General features: G+C 35.6%; 1 protein-coding gene across 9 annotated transcripts in view; it reads right to left on the minus strand.

Moving 5' to 3' along the window:
* Nucleotides 1-1,153: 1,153 nt before the first annotated feature.
* The window catches only part of TOR1AIP1 (torsin 1A interacting protein 1), a 36,501-nt gene continuing 12,968 nt past the window's right edge, over nt 1,154-24,686 (minus strand). For 2 of the 9 annotated variants that reach the window (XM_079105930.1, XM_079105937.1), the window contains 8 exons: nt 24,310-24,351; nt 22,587-22,673; nt 19,143-19,199; nt 17,008-17,049; nt 16,413-16,481; nt 6,416-6,460; nt 6,015-6,071; nt 1,154-3,494 (listed from right to left, as the gene is read on the minus strand). In XM_079105930.1, coding sequence (XP_078962056.1) covers nt 2,704-3,494; nt 6,015-6,071; nt 6,416-6,460; nt 16,413-16,481; nt 17,008-17,049; nt 19,143-19,199; nt 22,587-22,673; nt 24,310-24,351 — 1,190 coding nt within the window. In that variant the 3' untranslated portion in view covers nt 1,154-2,703. Of the gene's footprint in view, nt 3,498-6,014; nt 6,072-6,415; nt 6,461-16,412; nt 16,482-17,007; nt 17,050-19,142; nt 19,200-22,586; nt 22,674-24,309; nt 24,352-24,686 lie in introns of all 9 variants that reach the window. The other 7 variants (XM_079105929.1, XM_079105932.1, XM_079105934.1 and 4 more) reach the window with 4 other exon arrangements.

Raw genomic sequence — 24,686 nt, forward strand, 5'->3', positions numbered from 1 at the left:
TGCAGAGATTCTTTTGTCAAGTAAGGAAAACGTAAAGTAACTACCTGGATAATTCAAAATTCCTGGATAAGTGAGGCGCGGTGGTATATACCTGTAATCCCAGTGGCTTGGGAGGCTGAGGCAGGAGGATCTCAAGTTTGAGGTCAGCCTCAGTAACTTAGTGAGGCCTGAAAAAATGTAGTGTGAACCTATCTCAAAAAAAAAAAAAAAAAAAAAACGGAACCACCATTTGACCCAGCTATTCCACTCCTTGGCCTATACCCAAAGGACTTAAAATCAGCATACTACAGAGATACAGCCACATCAATGTTCATAGCTGCTCAATTCACAATAGCCAGATTGTGGAACCAACCTAGATGTCCTTCAATTGATGAATGGATAAAGAAACTGTGGTATATATATACAATGGAATATTACTCAGCTATAAAGAATAATAAAATTATGGCATTTGCAGGCAAATGGATGAAATTGGAAAATATCATGCTAAGTGAGATAAACTAATCTCAAAAAACCAAAGGAGGAATGATCTCGCTGATAAGCGGATGATGACACATAATGGGGGGTGGGAGGGGGGCAAGAATGGAGGAAGGAGGGACTGTATAGAGGGAAAAGAGGGGTGGGAGGGGTGGGGGGAAGGGAAGAAAATAACAGAATGAATCAAACAATATTACCTATGTAAATTTATGATTAACACAAATGGTATGCCTTGACTCCAGGTACAAATAGAGAAACAACATGTATCCCATTTGTTTACAATAAAAAAAAAAAAAACCTGGATAAACTAGAAAATCATGGTTGTTCCATTTCTTTCTCTTTTTTTGGTTCCCCAAGGTTGCTTAATCTCTGAGCCACATCCCCAGCTCTATTTTATACTTTATTTAGAGACAGGGTCTCCCTAAGTTGCTTAGGGCCTCACTAAATTGCTAAGGCTGACTTTCAACTAGATCCTCCCCAACTTCCAAAGCTGCTGTGATTACAGGTATGTGCTTCTGCGCCTGGCTGGTTGTTCCACTTCTAACCAATGTACTTGAGAATGGCTCCAATTCTCTGGTCTTTGTTTCTCCTAGCCAAAGTCCTAAAATTGTTTGAGTGTAAAGAAAAAGTGGACTAAAGAAAAAGTTTGTAAAATCATTAAGTTTATATCACGTAAGAGTACAAACCAAGAAAGTAAGTTTATTTAAATTACTAAAATAGCTTTTAAATTCATTTACACATCAGCTGCTTCAAATATTTCCTGAAAGATATAAGTAACATATTACTTTAAAATTACTAGGGTCAGTGAAACATTTAATAAAAACATTTCTCCATATAATATGTATGTATAAAATAAGCCTTTTCAAAAACTCCTGTTTTCTAATCCTCTATAAATCAGATGATCTAACTTTGGATAATTAGGAACAAATTACCATAAAGGGTATAAATTTCTGAATACTGATAGTCCTAATAGAAATTAGACCACTCTCTGCTACCAATTGTGAGTTGTGAGACCCTCAAAGGGTAAATGATGAAGTCAATGACTGCCTTGAGTACTCTAAAAACAATCTTTTTCATTTAAAGGCCTGTGGTCAATTAAAACATATGTGGGTCCAGAATTAAGATTTTATAAAAACCAAAGCAGTTGACAGGTGAGAAAGCTCAATTTAGATGCCAAGTTACATCTAAAATTCTACAGAAATACATCTAACATTCTTCACATGTGGTAAAGTTCACTATCTTTTTGGCTTGAGGCACTCAATAAAATTTATCAAGTGCATAGTAAATCTTTAGATTTGTGATAGAGTGTCACTAAAGGACTTAGACTGTAACAAATGGGCGAGCAGAGAATTAAATCCTTCTTCAATAGCCCAGGATGGCTGGTTAACAAACTGTGTGCCAATTTCCAAAACCGTATTGCTTATTTCAAAAAACCCCAAACTTCTGGTTATGTCCAAAATAAACTGCTCTGAGTTTACATGCCCTTAAGAGTTAAATGAGCAAATATATTAAGCCTGATATTCAGGCTTTAAAAATCCTTGGGAGAACCAAGAATTTCTTTAAGGAAGGAAGTGGGGAGAAAGAAAACACATCTCAGCAGATCTCGCTGGGGTCACAGTTCAGATGTCTGAGTAACTACAGCTTGGTGACCTAACATTTCATCTTAAAGACTTTTTCTCTTCTATTGCATTCTCCATTCCACAATTCCTCTCTTCCCCACCCTCCAAAAACAAAGGAAAAAAAAATCTAAACATACACCCGGATGACCTCTCATGACTTCCCATTACTTTTGTTCCTGCAAGCAGAAGCCTACTGGGAACTCACACCTCTATGGCATAAAAGGAAACATAATGGGAAAGTCCATGGTTACTATCAGAGAGCTGCCTTGCTAATAACAAACTGTGAGAAATCTAAGTTAAAAAGCAGGGGCCGTTCATAGGAAAGGAGCCTAACTCCTGTCACTGTAACACCGCAGCAATAAAGACTCAGTCCAGAATCAAACAGATCCTCTACAGGACTGCATATAATTTACTCTCCTAAATACCCTTAACATAGCTCTCAACAGAAACAGAGAAATGATTCTCTCAAGTCACAGATAATTAGATTGAATAAATGATTTAGATGTTCCATGAACTTCCTGTTCTTTCAAGAAGTGCTCTGAATTTTGTCTCTGGATACAAAGTCTGGAAAATTCTCAGAACTTGAGACATGATTCTCTTCTTTCACCCCTTATAAGCAGATGCCCCTTTTCAGGGCATCTTCTGGTTGCACAGGCAGGACTAAGTGAGAGATTCGGCTCCAGAGCCCATTCAGTTTGTCTAGGTCCATGTGATTGTAGGAGCTGGGTGTGTTAGAGTCGGTGAACTTGACTCTGAGGAAATCTCTCACTTTTTCTTCAACTTCCTTTAGGCCTAGACTGGTTCCAAGTGTCTCCTCTTCCAACAAGACAGTCAGAACTAAGGCTACATCTTTGAAGGCTGCATTTTCATGGTCACAATATTTATAGAAGATCAAAGCAGAGCTTGCAGGCAGCGACTCGAAGCGGTGCACCACTGCCGCATTCTGGCCATTTCTGAATCCGTTGCTCAGCTGCTGATCTACCTCTAGTTTGACAGCATCACTGTCTTGAGCAGCTTTGCCTGTCCCATCAATCCGGATGGCACGGACACTACGGAAGGAAGAATAGGCATCGGCAATTTGTTCGCTCAGACACTTAAGCGCTTCTTCGGCATCTCGGGCAGCAGTGAGTAGCAAGATAGCAGGCGAATTCCGAGGATGGGAGCTATTAAGATGTTTTTCCAGGAACATCTGGCTCCTTTTCCACAGCTTCTCATCTTGACCTTGGTACTTAGTCATAAGTTGCTGCATCTGGTTTTGAAACTCTTGAACAGCAGCAGTGTCCACCTCAGGAGTATGAAGGAACCAAAATGTCCCCAAGGCAAGAATAGTTATCAGACAAAGCGGCCACCAGCCCCACTTCCTCTTGACAAAGGATTCATTTTGGAGTTGTTCAGCTACTTCTGCTGGAAAAATAGAAATGACACGTATATCATTTTCTTAGATTGAGAGCTGTCTGACTTTTAAAATCAATATTAATGTTTATAAATGTTAGGCAAAAGAGGGAGGACTTTAAAGAAGGGAGCTGATTTTATTTCTTGAAGGAGCAAAATAATTTATCACATTTTCAAGAAAATCTCACACCCACAGCCTTGAATTCATGTGTACAAACATGCATATATCTCTTCAATGTAAAATAACAAGGAGTCTGAGGAAAAAGGAGAATTTAAATGTATGAAATGGCATAAACAAGTCAGAAATAATGCCATTTACAAAGAAAAACTATTATTACCACTGCTAATAGTTGGGAGATAAATAATATTAAAAGATACCTTATATTTTTTTTATAAACCCATAGTTAACATGGCTATTATCTAAGGTAGAATATACCTGAAGAATATAAAGGGATGCAAGGTAAGTGAATATCTCACACATATGGGACACAGCTACCTGTCCCTTTAGGCTGACTGTGCTGATGCTTATGTTTTTGTGAAACACAAGTCAACATTGGTAAAAATTTAGTTTTGAATTTCATCCCAAATCAATAATAATAGTTATAATATCAATTTACATTTTTATAGCACTTTTTGGTTTAAAAGTATTTCCTCATATACCATACTTCATTTAATCAGTTAATAAAGATAGTAGTAGTAATACTTTTATATCTTTTATATCTTACTGATTGCTTTAACCTAATAATTGTACTAGGGCCTTTAAGAGTAGCAGCTCTCAAAGCATGGTCTGTGGGGTATCTCTAGACCCTATTTAGTGGGGACGTCCATGAAGTTAACAGTAAGATGTTTTTTGACTTATTCCATTGTGTTGACATTTGCACTGATGGTGCAAAAGTAATGGTGGCAAAAATTTCTGATGCCTTACCATGAATCACAGGGCAGTGGCACCAAACTGTACTAGGAGAGTCACTATTTTTCACTGCTCTGCAGTCAAGGTTTAAAAAAAAAACGAACGCCAGTTTTACTTAAGATTGTCCTTCGTGAAACAGCTAAAATTAGCTTGGGCTGGGGGTGTAGGTCAGTGGAAGAGCAGGTGTGAGGCACTGGGTTTAATACCCAGAAGCACAAAAAATGAAAGGCCCTCGACTCTTGAGTACATGTCTTTTCAATATTCTGGGTGAAAAGATGGGAAGTAGACACAATGCACTCTGAGGCACAACATACTAGCACAGTTGTCTTAAGGAAATGAACTTTGTGCAACCAAGTTGCAAGCTGGATCAGCATTTTTTTCATGGAATACCATTTTCACATGCAAGAACAAGGAACAAATTATGGTTAGTCAGACTTATTTATTCAGCAGTCATTTTCTGGAAGATGAAGGAAGCAAGCCTGTTACTTTTAGGAAACAAAATGGCAATATTTTTGACAACTGTAATATTCAAGTTTTCAAGTGAAAATGAGGAGTTTAGAAATATCGCATCTACCACCATGAGCTCGATAGCCTCCAATACTTGAACACTGTCTTGAGATTGGTAGTGGTATTTGAAAATGTGATTGTTTTATAATGTATGACAACATTTGGATAATTTGCATATCTTAGTGAACCCATATTTTCTAAATGATCAGTGCATCAACATTCCAATCAAACTACAAAAAAGACCAATGATTTTTTTTTTTAAATTTAGTTGTAGGTGGACAGAATGCCTTTGTTTATTTTTTATTTTTATGTAGTGCTAAGGATCAAACTCATGCTAGGCAAGTGCTCTGCCACTGAGCTACAGCCCCAGCCCCAAGACGAATGAATTTTAATATAATAGGATCATTAATACGGTTTCAATCATATTTCAAATAATACTTAAGAAACTACCACTTCTTAAATTTTGAAGAATATCTAAAAAGAGTGAAGAATATCTAAAAAGAGTGTCCACAATTATCTGAAAAGGCTATCAAAATTCTTATCTACAATATTTCTACAGGTACTTCAATTGAAACAACATAGATTGAATGCAGAAGCAGATGTGAGAAACCAACTACATGTTAAAATAGGCATTAAAGAGATTAGAAAAAATTCAAAGCAATCTGTTATTCTTTTTACTAAATTATTTAAAAATAAATAGAGATATTAAAAAGTTTTCAACTTTAATTTCTAGGTAAATATACACAAAATACAAAAGCTTTATTTATTATATGTTACATATAATAAATATATATATTTATATGTCAGGCTATGTGCTGTCTTTCTGCTGACTCAGCATGGTTCGCTTAGTTAACCAGTTAATGGTATTAGAGGCTTTACTTATTAACATTTATTTGGGATCTTATGGATGATAAAGTGAAGGTGACAACTAGATATTGCTTCATATAATTTGTCCATACAGAATTTCCTTGTTAGTAAAATTCATACTTTTTCCTAGAAGTGCTTCATATCTGATTCTTCAAATAGCAAGAAATTACAATGCTGTTAAAAACATTTCTTAACAATTATGGACTGCCAATTTTAGAGATTCAATAAAAACTGAACAAACTTACGTTGGCTAGAGGTTGATGGAGACTGGTTTCCAAGCTCTGATTTCTGAATGCTGTCATCTAATGATAGGAGTAATTAAAAAAGACTATCAATTTGTTTCAAAATTTGAGCATTAATTTCTCATAGAGAAGGAAGATAAAAATTCCAAGAGAAAAGGCAGAGATCAACCAGGAGCAGAAGAAAAAGCAAGACATTTAAATTCCCATTACACTGAAAGCTTCTTGAGACAAGAATTGTATTTTCCATAGTTATTTACAACATGTAGTGATGCAGCACAAAGCACACACTTGATACTTGTTATGAGCAAAAGACCCATAATTAATTTAACAGGATTGGTAAAATTCTGAGACAAAGTTAAGAGGACAAAGAAAATAAGCATGCCATAACAAAAGTAATATTATACCATCTGGAAAATGGCCATATATTGAACTCTTGCCTGGTGAAGATGCTGTAAAGGAGGGGAGGAAAAAATGTGGACTACGGATTACTAGACTATCTGGATACACCGTTTCAATTTTAGAAAACGCAATCTTAAAATCTTCACTACATTCTACCTCAAACTGATTCAAATATTTCCTCTGGGCTTCTGACCACTTCAAATATACAATATATTAAAAAAAAACTTTTCATCATTTCTGTTAATAGACAAATAATTCTGTTTTAGGTTTGTGGGTTAAACACCAGAGTTCAAAAACAATTTTCTCATAAATCCAACAAATCTTTACTTCTCCCATTGTTTCAGAAGATACATTTAAAACTCCCCTAACTTTTCCCTTTTCTCCTTCATTTTTCTTAACATAGCAGCAGAGTCTAACATCTGAGAGAAGAAATAGAAGGAAAGGGCTAGGGTTGGGAAGATGGACAAGCTGAGTTGTCTCACTGGCCTGACCTACATTTTAGTATGGCCTATCTATCACTTACCTGGAGTTTTACAACTTTTATACATATAAATGATTTTCCTCATGTTTATCAACAGTTTTCATTTGAGAAACACTGGACTAAACAGGAGGAGTAAATTTAGCACTGCTAAGATTACAGAAATAACCTCATTTTTGATCATATGACAAAACATCCCAAATGACACAAAATGACATCAACCCTAACTCTAAGGCATATTGTTTTTCAATTACTAAATTAGCTTAAGAAACTTTATTATTTTAGAAGTTTCTAATTTAAGTCATCTAAATCACAAGTGTGTACTATATAAACTCCAAATGCCAACCACACAAAAAAAATCCCAAACCCAACAGATATTTATGTCAAAAAGTTTACTATATGATTGCAAATGAGAAAATATTTATGAAAATGAAGTGCTATTTTATTATGAATATTAATATGTACCATACATAGTATTTATGAAATTCACATAATACACAGTATAAGTAATATACACTGCTTAGGCAGAACATTGTCTAAAAGGTACACTCTATCCTGTTTATTAAAATTATTAGAAACTGTTATAAAAATTCTGAAAGAAATCTTTTTAGAAGATAAAAATCAAGTTTTTCCAGTCTGAAAAGTATGGCAATAATCACTCTACAAAAGTCAAGAATAAAAGGAAAGAATTCTCCATTATTAATGATTTCTGCACATCATATTGTTAACAATAAGCATTATTATGTGAATTACACTTTTAAAAATTGTTTATACCTATAAGTTCATTACAATTACCCAGCTTAAGCACTATTGTCTCTAAAGGTAGGAAAACTGAGGTTCACGAAATTTAAGTGACTACTCCACTTTAGCAATTAGTAGAGGAGCTAGGACTGAAATCCGAGAACTCTAACTCCAAAGATCCAAAGCTCTAGTCTAGGCTCTTAAAACATCCAAATTTAAAAATGGCTTTTATTTTTCCCTCACTGAAGTAGGCAGAATGTGTAATAAAGAGAATAAGATATGAAAATTGGAATGTAATGCTAAGAAAAAAATTAAAAATGGTCTTGAATTGAAGAGGAATCTATAAGGACCTTAGAAACTCACTGCAGTCTTCTATTTCCATTCACAATATTTTTTCCTGTTCATTACTCTATCTTAATGTCTTCGTGTGGTTAAAAGTCTGAAAATTCTGTTGCAGGCACATTTCTAGTATGTTACTTCTACCTAACTCTCAAAGCTCAATATAGTACTAGATATGGTAGGTGCTTACAAGTATTTAAGCCATAAGAAATATAATAACTTAAGTCAAAGTCAGAAGGCAAACAGAATTCTACAAATTAGACATCTGTTTGGAAAGAAAAAGAATTGCTTGGCTTCCAAAAGAATTTTTAAAAAGAAGGAAAGAAAGAACTAAGCTGGGTGTGGTGGTGCAAACCTATAATCCCAGTGGCTCAGGAGGCTGAGGTAGGAGTATCACGAGTTCAAAGCCAGTCTCAGCAACTTAGCAAAGCACTCAGCAACTCAGCAAGACCCTGTCTCAAAATGAAATATTAAAAAGGGCTGGGGAGATCCAAGATGGCGGACTAGAGGGAGGCTGTGTTCCTTGTCGCTCTGTAACTCCAGTTTCAAGCAGAGGATATCTGTTTTTTGGTGAGGCAGTTTTTACTGCTTATCAATTCCCTGGTGTTTACCCCATGTGTCTGCTGTGATGACCTGCAGTATGCCAGCATAACCTCGCCTTTTTTGAGTGCAGATTGCTCACTGTCAGGCACCTATAATCCGCCATTTGCCTGCCTCTGGCCGGTCCATCGCCTGCCTTATACCTATCCATCACCGAACGTAGGAGGTTCACCTCCCGATCATCCGACAACAGTCAGCAAACTGATCTCTGACCGCCAGTGGAGCACCAGCTGCCTGCTGTTGCCTGGAAGTTCTCTGTCACAGTACCTGCAGGTTTAGTTAAACGTGGCTGCTGCCATTTTGAGACAACAGCCAGGCCCTGTAGGAACCCTGGCCGGACTGACTGAGCCCCTTCTCCAGGATCCCTCAGCCCGACTGATCACTCCCTGCCTCTGGGGCCCTCACATCGACTGACTGCTCCCTGCCGCCAGTACCCCCAGACCAACTGACTGCACCCTATCACTAGGACCCCAGACCTACTGATTGCACCCAGCCTCCAGGATCCCACAACCACACCAAACACACCCGACCTCCAGGACCCCTGCCTGACCAACCGCATCCCACCTCCAGGACCTCCAGCTGACCACGTCCACACCCTGAGCTGCAGCTCACCATTTGCCAACACATTTCGAAGCCAGAGTGGCCATCTTGGATAATCCTGGAAGCCGTAGCTCCCATCTTTAGGTGGGGCAAATCCCATCCTGAGATGCCTGCTGGAGACTTGAAGCTCATTGTCAGGTACCTCTCATGCATCAGGCTACTGAAGACTGGGAGGTTTTATTACTATATGACTGTTATACTGTAGATTTTCTTTTTTCTCCTTATTGAAAAAATTTATTTTTATTTCTTTACTATTCTTGCTCTCTTTTCCTTTTGTTTACCTGTTCCCTCAGAGTCTCTTTTTCCCTTTTTTGCATGCTAACATCCAATTTCTTTTGATTACACTCTCACCCTTTCTATTATCTAGAACTTCTGTATAATCTTTTCTTATCTCATTAACAGCCACATTCTACATCCCTCTGCATCCTCTTTGTCCTCCATTAGAAACTGCAGACCTTATTGCAAATCTGTTTGTTTTATTGAACATAATATTTTAACTCATTCTGTTTATTATGACAATTTTGTTATTGTCCTCATAGGGGCTATTTGGTCTAGGATTGCACAGTGTCTGAATTGGGCACTGCTGATACTCATCTCCCCTTAACGAAAGGGTTTTGGAAACCTATAGGGCCACTATAAGCCTATAGGGGGAAATCTGCCATACCCTAGATCTGCACTGCTAGAGGGGAAGATACATGAACAACATGAAAAAACAAGGGAAGAAAATGATCCAAACAAATCTAGATTCTATAGTAATAGAATCCAATGACAGTATGTTAGAAGAAATGTCAGAAAAGGACTTCAGATTATACATGATTAAGATGATTCGCGAAGCAAAGGATGAGATAAGAGAGCAAATGCAGGCAATGAATGATAATACCAATAAGCTGAAAGAGCACCTGCAGGAAGCAAAAGATCATTTCAACAAAGAGATAGAGATTCTCAAATAAAAAAAAAAAAAAAAAAAAAAAAAAAACGACAAATAGAAATCCTTGAAATGAAGGAGACAATAAACCAAATAAAAAACTCAATGCAAAGGATCACCAACAGACTAGACCACTTGAAAGACAGAACCTCAGACAATGAAGACAAAATATTTAATCTTGAAAATAAAGTCGCCCAAACAGAGAAGATGGTAAGAAATCATGAACAGAATCTCCAAGAACTATGGAACATCATGAAAAGACCAAATTTAAGAATTATTGGGATTGAGGAAGGCCCAGAGATACAAACCAAAGGAATGAGCAACCTATTCAATGAAATAATCAGAAAATTTCCCAAACCTAAAGAATGAAATGGAAAATCAAATACAAGAGGCTTACAGAACACCAAATGCACAGAATCACAACAGATCCACACCAAGGCACATTAGAATGAAAATACCTAACATTCAAAATAAAGATAGGATTTTGAAGGCCACGAGAGAAAACCATCAGATTATATATAGGGGAAACCAATACAGACAGCAGCCGACTTCTCAACCCAGACTCTAAAAGCTAGAAGGTCCTGGAACAACATATTTCAAGCTCTGAAAGAACATAGTTGCCAACCAAGAATCCTATACCCAGCAAAACTAACCTTCAGATTTGAAGATGAAATAAAATCCTTCCATGATAAACAAAAGTTAAAAGAATTTACAAATAGAAAGCCTGCACTACAGAATGTTCTCAACAAAATATTCCATGAGGAGGAAATGAAAAACAACAATGGAGGTCAGCAAAGAGAGGAACTACCTTAGAGAAAAGCACTCAAAGGAGAAACCAAGCCAACTTAAAACCAAAAATAAGCCAAATGACTGGGAATACAAATTATTTCTCAATAATAACCCTGAACATTAATGGCCTAAACTCATAGATCAAAAGACATAGACTGGCAGAATGGATTAAAATGAAAGACCCAACAATATGCTGCCTTCAAGAGACTCATCTCATAGAAAAAGACATCCACAGACTAAAGGTGAAAGTATGGGAAAAAACCTACCACGCACATGGACTCAGTAAAAAAGCGGGGGTTTGTATCCTTATGTCAAATAAAGTGGACTTCAAGCCAAAGTTAGTCAGAAGGGATAAAGAAGGACATTTCATACTGCTTAAGGGAACCATAAATCAAGAAGCCATAACAATAGTAAATATTTATGCCCCAAACAATGGTGCAGCCCTGTACATCAAACAAATCCTTCTCAATTTCACATAGACCACAGCACAATAATTCTGGGCGACTTTAATGCACCACTGTCACCACTAGATAGATCTTCCAAACAAAATCCAACCAAAGAAACCATAGAACTCAATAACACAATCAATAACCTAGACTTAATAGACATATGTAGAATATTCCATCCATCAACGAGCGGATACACTTTCTTCTCAGCAGCACATGGAACCTTCTGGAAAATAGACCATGTGTTATGCAACAAAGTAGCCCTTAGGAAATGCAAAAAAAATAGAGATACTGCCTTGTGTTCTATGAGATCATAATGGACTGAGAGTAGAAATCAATGACAATATAAAAAAGGGAAATTACTCCAACACTTGGAGACTAAATAAGATGCTATTGAATGAAACATAGATAACAAAAAACATCAGGGAGGAGATTAAAAAATTCTTAAGAGGTCAATGAGAACAATGATACAACATATCAAAATCTCTGGGACACAATGAAAGTGGTACTAAGAGGAAAATTCATTGCATGGAGCACATTCCAGAAAAGAATGAAAAGTCAACAACTAAATGACCTAACATTACAGCTCAAAGCTCTAGAAAAAGAAGAACAGAATAACAGCAAAAGTAGAAGAAGACAGGAAATAATTAAAATCAGGGCTGAAATCAATGAAACTGAAACAAAAGAAGCTATTCAAAAAATTGACAAAAATAAAAGCTGGTTCTTTGAGAAAGTAAACAAAATAGACAAACCCTTAGCCACACTAACAAAGAGAAGGAGAGAGAAGACTCAAATTACTAAAATACATGATGCAAAAGGAAATATCACGACAGACACCACTGAGATACAGAACATAATGAGAAGCTACTTTGAAAATCTGTATTCCAACAAAATAGAAACTACCGAAGACATTGACAAATTTCTAGAGACATATGCTCCTCCCAAACTGAACCAGGAGGACATACACGATTTAAACAGATCAATATCAAGCAATGAAATAGAAGAAGCCATTAAAAATCTACCATCCAAGAAAAGCCCAGGACCAGATGGATTCTCAGCTGAGTTCTACAAGACCTTCAAAGAACTCATTCCAATACTTCTCAAAATATTCCAGGAAATAGAAAAGGAGGGTACCCTACCGAACTCATTCTATGAAGCTAATATCACCCTCATGCCCAAACCAGGAAAAGACACATCAAGGAAAGAAAAGAAAATTTTAGACCATTATCCTTGATGAATATAGATGCAAAGATCCTTAACAAAATATTGGCAAACTGTATCCAAAAACATATTAAGAAAATTGTGCACCACAATCAAGTGGGGTTCATTCCTGGAATGCAAGGATGGTTCAACATTCGTAAATCAATAAACATAATCCATCATGTCAATAGACTTAAGGAAAATAATCATATGATTGTTTCAATTGATGCAGAAAAAGCGTTTCACAAAATACAACACCCCTTCATGCTCAAAACACTAGAAAAAATTGGGATAGTAGGAACATACCTGAACATTGTAAAGGCTATTTATGCTAAGCCCATGGCCAACATCATTCTTAATAGAGAAAAACTGAAACCATTCCCTTTAAAAACGGGAACAAGAGAGGGTTGTCCTCTTTCACCACTTCTATTCAACATTGTCCTTGAAACTCTAGCCAGAGCAATGAGGCAGACTAAAGAAATTAAAGGGATATGAATAAGAAAAGAGGAACTGAAGCTGTCATTACTTGCTGATGACATGATTCTATATTTAGAGGATCCAAAAAACTCCTCCAGAAAACTTCTAGACCTCATCAATGAATTCAGCAAAATAGCAGGCTATAAAATCAACACGCATAAATCTAAAGCATTTTTATACGCAAGCAACGAAACAGCTGAAAGGGAAATGAGGAAAACAACTCCATTTGCAATAGCCTCAAAAAAAATAAAATACTTGGGAATCAGTCTAACCAAAGAGGTAAAAGATCTCTACAATGAAAACTACAAAAATTTGAAGAAACAAATTGAGGAAGACCTTAGAAGATGAAAAGATCTCCCGTGTTCTTGGATAGGCAGAATTAATATTGTCAAAATGGCCATACTACCAAAAGTGCTACACAGATTCAATGCAATTCCAATTAAAATCCCAATGATGGGGGCTGAGGAGATAGCTCAGTTGGTAGAGTGCTTGCCTTGTAAGCACAAGGCCCTGGGATCGATCCCCAGCACCCAAAAAAAAAAAAAAAAAAAAAAAAAAAAAAAAAAATCCCAATGATGTACCTTACAGAAATAGAGCAAGCAATCATGAAATTCATCTGGAAGAATAAGAAACCCAGAATAGCTAAAACAATCCTTAGCAGGAAGAACGAAGCAGGGGGTATCACAATACCAGAACTTCAACTATACTACAAAGCAATAGTAACAAAAACGGCATGGTATTGGCACCAAAATAGACAGGTAGATCAATGGTACAGAATAGAGGACACGGACACAAACCCAAATAAATACAATTTTCTCATACTAGACAAAGGGGCCAAAAATATGCAAAGGAGAAAAGATAGCCTCTTCAACAAATGGTGCTGGGAGAATTGGAAATCCATATGCAACAGAATGAAACTAAACCCCTATCTGTCACCCTGCACAAAAATCAACTCACAATGGATCAAGGACCTCGAAATCAGACCAGAGACCTTGCATCTTACAGAAGAAAAAGTAGGTCCAAACCTTCAACTTGTTGGCTTAGGATCAGACTTCCTTAACAGGACTCCCATAGCACAAGAAATAAAAGCAAGAATCAACAACTGGGATAGATTCAAACTAAACAGCTTTCTCTCAGCAAAGGAAACTATCAGCAATGTGAAGAGAGAACCTACAGAGTGGGAGAATATCTGCCACTCATACTTCAGATAGAGCACTAATTTCCAGAATATATAAAGAACTCAAAAAACTCTACATGAAGAATACAAATAACCCAATCAACAAATGGGCTAAGGATATGAACAGACGCTTCACAGAAGATCTACAAGCAATCAACAAACATAGGAAAAAATGTTCACCATCTTTAGTAATAAGAGAAATGCAAATCAAAACTACACTAAGATTCCATCTCACCCCAATTAGAATGGTGATTATCAAGAATACAAGCAACAATAGGTGTTGGAGAGGATGTGGGGAAAAAGGTACACTCATACATTGCTGGTGGGGATGCAAATTAGTGCAGCCACTCTGGAAAGCAGTGTGGAGATTCCTTAGAAAACTTGGAATGGACCCACCATTTGGCCCAGCTATCCCACTCCTCGGCCTATACCCAAAGGACTTAAAATCAGCATACTACAGAGATACAGCCACATCAATGTTCTTTGCTGCTCACTTCACCATAGCCAGATTGTGGAACCAACCTAGATGTCCTTCAATTGATGAATGGATAAAGAAACTGTGGTATACATACACAATGGAATATTACTCAGCTATAAAGAATAATAAAATTATGGCATTTGCAGGCAAATGGATGAAATTGGAGAATATCATGTTAAGTGAGATAAGCCAATCTCAAAAATCCAAAAGGCAAATGATCTCACTGATAAGCGGATGATGACACATAATGGGGGGTGGGAGGGGGGCAAGAATGGAGGAAGGAGCGACTGTATAGAGGGAAAAGAGGGGTGGGAGGGGAGGGAGGGAAGGAAAAAATAACAGAATGAGTCAAACATCATTACTCTATGTAAATGCATGATTACGCAAATGGTATGCTGTTACTCCATGTACAAACAGAAACAACATGTATCCCATTTGTTTACAATAAAAATAAAGTTAAAAAAAAAAGGGCTGGAGCTGTGGCTCAGGGGTTAAGCACCCCTGGGTTCAATCCTCAGTACCAAAAAAACAAAAAAACAAGAAAAAAAACCCCCAAAACTAAGAAATCATATAAGAAGCCCCTGCATTTCTCTTAGTTATGTCCTAAAACTTATGCATTTTCACCTTCAAGATTATCTCCAAGGTCTCCAAATTTAATTTTCATTTTTAATTCTGGTTATAAACATAATTCTAATAAGATAGTCAATATTTGGTTTCTGAACTATACTAGCTCAGGAAGAACAAATTATAAGAGGAAATAATCTTCTAATAGTAGGCACGCATAACGATTAAAAAACAATAGCCACAAGAAGGCAGGGCAAAAGTCCACTTCAGCTTGAGACACCTGGAGAACTCATGTGGAGCAAAACTTCACAGCTGAGAAAAAATGAACTGTGATCATTACTATTTTAGTAATGGAAAGACAAAGCTGAGAGGTTACTTAGTCTAATTACAGTTAACCATTCCAGGAGCAAGAGATATAGGATGGGGAAAGTCAGGCAATACCTGGAAGCCTTGAGACCTACTGTGGTTAGAAGAGGAAAAAGGGGAGAGAAGATGAAGCATGCATGGATTTTTTTAATACAGTCAAAGTTTAATGTGGACACATTTCTACAGAAATTATGATAGGTAACGAGTTGGAAGTATTATCATTCTATCAATTCATAAGTATTTCTTAAATTCTGTCACATTTAATCCATCCTAAATTTGAACATGAAAATAGAATTTATGGATTTCAGCCCTTCATATGTAAAATAATGGGTATACAAACAAGTGGTTACTTTTACAAAGTCTCCTAAAAACAAAAAATAGTGTTGAGTATGATTTTGTTATTGTATAGATTGTACTGATGCTAGAATTGACAGCTTGTCTAGTCTATATCTACCATCCACTGGTTTTTAATCATACCACTACCTATATTCTTTTCTTTTTGTCACATTTTTTTTATTGTGGGGAAACAGTATAGTTATACATAATGAATAATGGGATTTTTTGTTACATATTTGTACATGCACTAGACATAACAATATAATTTGGTCAATATCATTCCCCAGCATGTCCCCCACTGTCTACATTCTATACCATCTCATCTGATGCCAGTCCAAGCAAATGGAAATTACTAAACTAGTAATCATAGCCATCCTTTATTAGTGAACTCACAAACACCCCAAATGCTGATTTGAAGAACTAAATATTTTCGTATGTTATATAATCAAGAAAAACATAGCAAATAATAGAAATTTATCTACTTACTTTGCATCCTAGTCCTCATTCTTACATTTTGTTCAATACATTCCTGAGGGTTTTTTTGATATCCGGAGCCTGAAGCAAATATATATATATCACAATATCATTTCACATACTTAGAAAGTCTATATCACAGTGCAGTGGTATATATCTATCAGAAAGGAAAAACAAAGTAGGGAGGAAAACAATGGAAGTAACAGTTTCTTATTTAAAATATAATCTCAAAGGATCGTTATTAGTAAAGATGACTACTTGTCATAGCAAAATATGTAGCAAATAAATACATTATCATCCAAGAGACAAAAACTAGGTACAAATGTTTTGCTCTGGTCTATCTGAATTACTGAGTTTCAAAAGTACTTCACTGTTATTTAAGAAGAAAAGATAACAATTTACTCTTGGAAATAAATATGCTTATGGTAAAATAGCCCTGAATACATTTCCACATCACAGAGTAATTCTCACCTGTAGTACCAATGCATCATGGTGGATTAAAAAAGCAAAGAGGATGGAATGACTTCAGTCATATTACAACTTTTCATTGATGGAATAAGACAGGGTTAGAACTGACTGAAAAGAGAGCAGACTACCAACCACTTACTCTGCACTGAAGGCTGCTTTTCAGGAGCTGTGAAGTCTTGACCTAAAACAGAAAATAGGAATAGGGTTACAGAACACTTGGAGATAAAAACAAAAAAGATATCACACAGTTTGCTTGTTTACCATGGATATTACAAACAAAGCAAACCAAACCTTTTTATCAGTACTCTCACACATATACAATAAATGCACTTACCTGGCCTTTGTGAGGGCCTGGGTACCTCCCCATACTGCTGCTCCCCGCCCAAGAGCTAAAAGTATACAGTGTTTACCAGGTTTCAAGTATAATTTTTCAAATTATTTTTTTAGTTGTATATGAACATAATACCTTTATTTTATTTATCTATTTCTATGTGGTGCTGAAGATCAAACCCAGCGCCTCACACATATTAGGCAAGTGCTCTACCGCTGAGCTACAGCCCCAGGCTCTCGAGTATAATTTTACTTAATTCTTACCCTTCATGTGGTAGGTGCTATTACTTTATGTGGTAGGTGCTATTATCCCTATTTTATGAATAAGGGAAAACAAATTGATAATTTCCCCAAGATTATATCCTAAAAGGAATGGGATCTAGATACAAATCCAGGTAGTTCAAAACTATATGTCATGTCATACAGAAGAGTATGAACTACATATGCAAATTTGTGGCCATTATAAAGTTAGCTTGGAAGTAAAAGAAGCTACTTCAAGGTTTTTTTTTTTTTTTTGGGTCAGAAATTAAACCTAGGGCTTTGTGCATGCAAAGCAAGCACTCTACCAACTGAGCTATTCCTCAGCCCTACTTCAAGTTTTGAAGGATGACTGTAAAAAGACACAAGAGGATAATCAGAAAATAACATTATAACAAAGTAAATTTTAAAATCTGCTCTCTGCTAGAAGAAATGCATTACTTCTGTCCATGGATAATGTATACAAATATCAATGTCAATTTATTTTCAACTTTACTTTTTCTGAAATCAGTTGGGGAGGCTAAGGCAGGATTGCACGTTCAAAGCCTGCCTTAGCCACTTAGTGAGGCCCTAAGCAACTCAGTGAGCTGTCTCAAAAAAAGGGCAGAGGATGTGGCTTAGTGGTTAAGCACCCTTAGATTCAATCTCCAGTACAAAAAAAAAAAAAAAAAGGAATTCTATGAACCCAATGATTATAAAACCGATTTCCAACAATATTTTCTTTAAAAGTAGTCTCATTTTTAAAAAGAGGGTCTGGAAGAAAAAAGTTCTTAAAGATCTTATATTCAAGGATATTTTCATTTAAGTAATAAGTTACTCAAATTCTGGGACTTCATTTAAAACTGGAAAAAGAAAATAGTATTTCACTTAACCTAAGAAACACATATCCACTGCAGATAATCTGTAAAATACAGAAAATAATAAAGTAAAAGAAAAATGTCAGGCTGGTTGTGCAGCTCAGTGGTTGAGCACTTGCTTAGTACATGCAAGGCCCTGGGTTCAGTTCCCAGTAGCACCAAACCCTGCCCCCAAAGCATCACCAATGTTCTTGTCATCCTGAACAGATCATTGTAACCATTTTAGTATATTACTTTCCAATTTTTTTGTCATATTTTCTCAAAATCAGATCATAAAAACTGTCACAATTATAGGACTCAAAGTATTGCAACAAAATAAAAGTAATTGATACATTTATATTACTTATATTCAACAAATCTCAGAAAGCAGTAGGGATTTTATTTTCCCCCTTATTTTTGTTTCTTTTTAAAATTCAAATTCAGGTTTGGGTATAGAGAAGAATTAACTGAAAAAGTGAAATCAAACCAGGTGCAATGGTGCACACCTGTAATCTCAGCAATTTCAGAGACTAAGAAAGGAGGATTGTAAATTCATGGCTAGCCTCAACAATTCAGCAAAACCTTGTCTCAAAAATAAATTAAAAAAGGCCTGTTAACTCAGTGGTAAAGCACCCTTGGGTTCAATCCTCAGTACTAAAAAGAATTCAAAAAAAAAAAAAAAAAAGAAAGAAAGGTGAATCAAAAGGTGGAGCGATGAGATACTGGGTGAATTTTTTAGCATTCACTTTATCTCTTTTAAATTTATATTAACGTGCAAAAGAAATTTTCAAAAATAAGACTAGCATTTGACCACACCCATAGGTAGACCTGCAAATATTGCTTTACTTACTTTGTGATAATCTCCAAATTGATTCTGCATGTTGACCAGATGATCTAGTGGTTAGATCTAAAACATTAAAAAAAAAAGGTACACTGTAAATATTTAACTTTTTAAGTGCACATTTTACAAGAAAATAATGAGTATTTAACCAAAAGAGCAAAAACAGACAAACCACAGAGAATTCAACACTGGGGTAGAAATAAGTTTGTGTTTTCCCTATCTACCACTTAAAAAAATTATAAGATATGGAACACAGCATGAAGTAGGGAGAAAATGAAATCTCTGCATTAGAGAAAATCATTTTTTCCCACATTTTAAAAATTGAAGTATCATAGTTGTACTTAATGATGGGATTTGTTGTTACACATATGTACATGCGCATAACGTAACAATAAATTTGGCCAACATCACTCGCTAGCACTTCCCTTCATCTCACTGGCTCCCATCCCTTGATGCCTTTCCTCTACTGATCTCTTTGATTTTCATGAGATCCACCCCCACCTTTTCTTTTTCCTCTCTAGCTTCTGCATAAGAGAAAACATACCACCCTCAATCTTCTGAGTCTGACTTAGTTTGCTTAACATAATGGTCTCTAGTTCCATCCATTTTCCTACAAATGACATAATTTCATTTTTCCTTATGGATGAATAAAACTCCATTGTGTGTATATAGCACACTTTCCTTAACCATTCATCTGTTAATGGATACCAAGGCTGGTTCCATAGTTTGGCTATTATGAATTGTGCTGCTATAAACATGGGTATGCATGTATCACTATAGTATGATGACTTTAATTTTTCAGGACAAATACTGAGGAGTGGTACAACTGGGTCATAGGGTGGGTCCGTACCTAGTCATTTGAGAAACCTCCATACTGATTTCCACAGTGGTTGTACTAATTTACAATTCCACCAGTGTTGTAAAAGTATTCCTTTTTCTCCACATAACTCTCCAGCATTTATTATGATTTGTATTCTTGATGACTGCCATTGTGACTGGTGTGAGATGACATCTGAGTATAGTTTCCGTTTGAATTTCCCCAACTGTTCATGATGTTGAACATTTTTTCATATACTTATTGGCCATTTTGTGTTTTTCTTTTGAGAAGTATCTGTTTCATTAGTTTGTCCATTTATTAATTGGGTTGATTTTTTTGGTGTAAAGTTTTAAAAATTTCTTTCCATATTCTAGCTATTAATCCCCTGCCAGAGTAGCTAGAAAAGATTATGGAGAAAATCTTTAAAGTTTACAACAATGGTCTTCTTAACATCACTTATATTCATTTTGCCCTAAAATTTTCTTGCAAGTGGATAATATATTATATATTTTAGTCCACTCTTCTTAACATTTTAAGATTTTAAAAATGGTCAGATCTGTATTTTGGAAACAGAAGCATTTGACACATACCAGTGTGGTTGGTCATTTTTGATAGTATACTACTCTTTATTTCTTTTCTTTTTTTAGTATACTACTCTTACTTAAAAAATTGAGCATAAATTTCTAAAACTTTTTTCTTTCTGACATTAAAACATGCATCACTGAAATAATACTCTAGTTAATGTGTAATTTTTTTTTTCCAGTGCTGAGGACTGAACCCAGGGTCTTGCACAAGCTAGGCAAGTACTCTATAACTGAGCTAGCTCCCTAGTCCATGTATTGTATATATTATAAAATAAAATTAGACATTTTAAGTGAATTAAATTTTAAAAATGTGAAATTCTAGTATTTTCTTCCTGTATTCCAGTGGATCTTTTTATAACTCTTTGGTGATCACTGGCCTAGAAGATAACCCTTGGGAGACCAATACTATTTTATTTTTTATTTTTTGGTACTAGGGATTGAACCCAGGGGCACTTAACCACTGAGCAACATCCCCAGCCCTTTTCTGTATTTATATTTTATTTAGAGGCAGGACCTCACTATTGCTTAGGGTCTCTATAAGTTGCTGAGGCTGGCTTGAACTCGGGATCCTCCCAACTCAGCCTACTGAGCCGCAGGGATTACAGGTGTGCACCACAGCATCTGGCTCAGTATTCTTAATATACCTCAACACTTTGTTCTTTTTTTTTTTTTTAATATCTTTTTAGTTATAGATGGACACAATATCTTCTTTTTTTTTTTTTTTTTTAATGTGGTGCTGAGGACCAAACCCAGCATCTCACACTTCTATTAGGTTGCAAGAACTTATTAGATTTCTAAAGGGATCACAAGATCTGAGTTATGTAGTTCTAAAGTTATATGCTGGTAGCAATGACAGTGAACTATTGACTAAATAAATGGTTTAATTTCAAATTTTTAGAACTCGATGTATATATGAAAACAATTAACAGTACTTAATATGAATGATGCTCACTATGTACCAGATACTAAGTGTTCTGAATATGAATTAATGTAATCCTCACAATAAACCAGATGAGAAAACCAAGGAACACAAATTAAGCAATTAACTGAGCATCTGTACCAAGTGACGAACCAAAGGGATTCTGGCTCCAGAGGTCATGTTCTTGGCCACTATGCTAAAATGTTACATAGCTTCTTCTTTAGGATTTCTCTCTCAAGGAGGAATGTGCTGGGGTTGTGGCTCAGCAGTAGAGTGTTCACCTAGCATGTGTGAGGCACTGGGTTTGATCCTCACCCCCACATATAAAGAGAAAGGTTAAAAAAAAAAAAAAAGAAAGAAAGAAAAAAGAAAAAATGAAGGAAAGAAAATGAGGAAGGATGGAAAATACACAGGTACCAAATGCCCATAAACCATATTATGGGTTTTAAAAAGTTTTTGCAGTGCTGGGAATTGAATGAAGGGGCTTATGCATGCTAGGCAAGTGCTCTACCAGTCTTATAGGCTTATTTTTAAAATGGAATGATGAAGTGACTCATAGGAATTACAGAAATTCTCATGAGTCAGTAAGGGGAAAGAAGAGAATTACTTTTCTGTGGGACTAGAATATAAAATTACTCATTATTTACAGCATCCTCTTAAGCCTCAAATTAGTATTTTTCTCTATTTAGTCAACTCTTTCATTGAATAAATGCAAAGATAAATTCACGTGAACAATTACAAATTCTTATCAATAACTTGATATGAATTTGAATAATCCAGAGAAAAGTGATTATCTATAAATATTAAAACTGCCTAAAAACTAAGTAACAATTCAGATAGTGTGGGATGTTCCAATGTCCATGTGACCAGTTCTTCATAAAATGCAAGTACAACAGATAATTCTTTTGAGTACAAAAATGTCTTATTTTCCTTAAATAACTATGCAGGCTAAAAGTGACTTATTTCTCCAGCTATTATATGTATACATGGAATGAGTAATTTTAATAAGTATTAAGGGTTTTTAACAAAAAATTTGAGAAAATTAAAAAAAAAACAATTGTTCAGAATACTTTTATATTTTAATTATAAAGATAATTCCTGTAAAGACTCATATGCATATAAAGCAGGGTTACCTCCAGATTCAACCGAATTCCCGGATCTGACCTTAACAGCAGTGACATCACTGTAAGAGCTGTCTTGATCATCATCTTCGGTTTCTCCTAAAGAGAATAATGTACTAGTATAGTCTTTATTCTAAAGCTCAAAAGGTCTGCATTAGACAAGCGAACAATTCAGCCTTAAAATGAAGACTTTTAAATTTCAGATATAGAATGTTTATTATGCTTATTGTTTTGAATCACAAACTTTCAAATGAGTTACAATTGAACTTACTTGTTTGGTGTTCTCTGAGGTACATAATTACTACCTAAACAAACATTCAGAGTAATAGCTAAAAGACTATATTCTGAGGCTTTAATGTAGAGTGAAAATTCAGCAGTGAGGCTTGCTAGAGCACACTTGTAGTTACACCAATGTGGGAAGCCGACAGGAGGATTTTAAGTTCAAGTCCAGCCTGGGCAACTGAGACTCTACCTCAAAGTAAAATTAAAAAAAAAAAAAAAAAAGAAAGAAAAAGAAAAAAACAAGAAAAAGAAAGAAAAGAAAAAAGGAAAAAAAAGGGCTGAGGATGTAGCTCAGTGGTAGAGGCACCCTGGCAACAATCCCCAGTACCACACACACACACACACAAGCAAAAACGATGAGCATTAAATAATGGAAAAAATTTATTTTACAAAGGGAAAACCACATACATATAGTTGTTAACATGTAATTAAATTCAGACACAATTACTGTATACATGTACTTGTAAGTGTGTATGGGGGGGGCAATGTATACACGCCCACACACAAAGCTTTCAGTATACAGGTGACTAATTTCAGATCATGTGGCTTAAAAATGAATAAAATTTTATATATATACTTTTCAAATATAGACTAGTTATGAGAATTTGGAAAAGTGATTATTTTAATGCCATAATCAAAAGCGAGCACATGCCAAAAATGAAAAATATTAGTTTTGTTTAAAATTAACTCAATTAGGGTCTGTGGTTGTGGCTCAGTGGTAGAGCGCTTGCCTAGCACGTGTGTGAGGCACTCAGTTCGATTCCCAGCATCACATAAAATAAATGAATAAAGGTCTATCAACATCTTTAAAAAAAATTAACTCAAAAGACAAAAAGATACTTAAAATGTACATAAGTGGGGCTGGGGTTGTAGCTCAGTGGTAGAGCACTTGCCTAGCATATGTGAGGCACTGGGTTTGATTCTCAGCACCACATATAAATAAGTAAATAAAAGTCCATCAACAACTAATAAAAATATTTTAAAAAATGTAAATAGCTCAGTGGCAGAGTGCTTGCCTAGCATACATGTGGCCCTGGGTTTGATCCCCAGCACTGCAATTAAACAAATAAACAACACCCAGCAGCTTGGGAAGCTGAGGCAGCAGGATGGCGAGTTCAAAGCCAGCCTCAGCAAAAGTGAGACACTAAGCAACTCAGTGAGACAGTCTCCAAATAAAATACAAAATACGGCTGGGGATGTGGCTCAGTGATCGACTGCCCATGAGTTCAATCCCTGGTACCCACCCCCTCCAAAAAAAAAAAAAAAACCAACAATGTGCTGAGGGGTCTCATCATTCATTCTATCCATTATATTGTGGTTTAACAATTTAGATATGTATTAAATTTTTCTTTCTTAAAAGATACTATTTTCTGTTCTTATCTCTTATTAAAATTGCTTCTAGTGTAAAGGAAAAGTCTTAGATTACATTGCATTATATTTAAAAAGGAAATACCTTCTTCAGAGAAATTGACCTTCTGTAAGACACTGGGCGCTTCTAGAAAAGAAAAGCATATATGTGAAACTTCAAAAGCTATTGCTTAGGTGTAAATAAGAGCATATAATTTGGAAAAATGGACATCAAAAACAGTAAAATTTTTTTTCTGTAAATCACAAAGAATCTGTCATTTCCATCTAGCTATTTCAGAAATGTCTAATACAAACTAGAATCAGAAATGAAGTATTTATTTTTCCCTCAGTTATAGGTCTATTTGGAATCTAAAATATAACTTTGGTGTGCAGGAAACATTAAATTCTATATTGACAAATATTCTAGTCCCTGTAGGCTTATATATTCTCATTTTCCTATTTGCCAGATTTTCTACACTCTTG

This window comes from Sciurus vulgaris, assembly GCF_902686455.1.
Source record: "Sciurus vulgaris genome assembly, chromosome: 12".
NCBI lineage: Eukaryota > Metazoa > Chordata > Mammalia > Rodentia > Sciuridae > Sciurus > Sciurus vulgaris.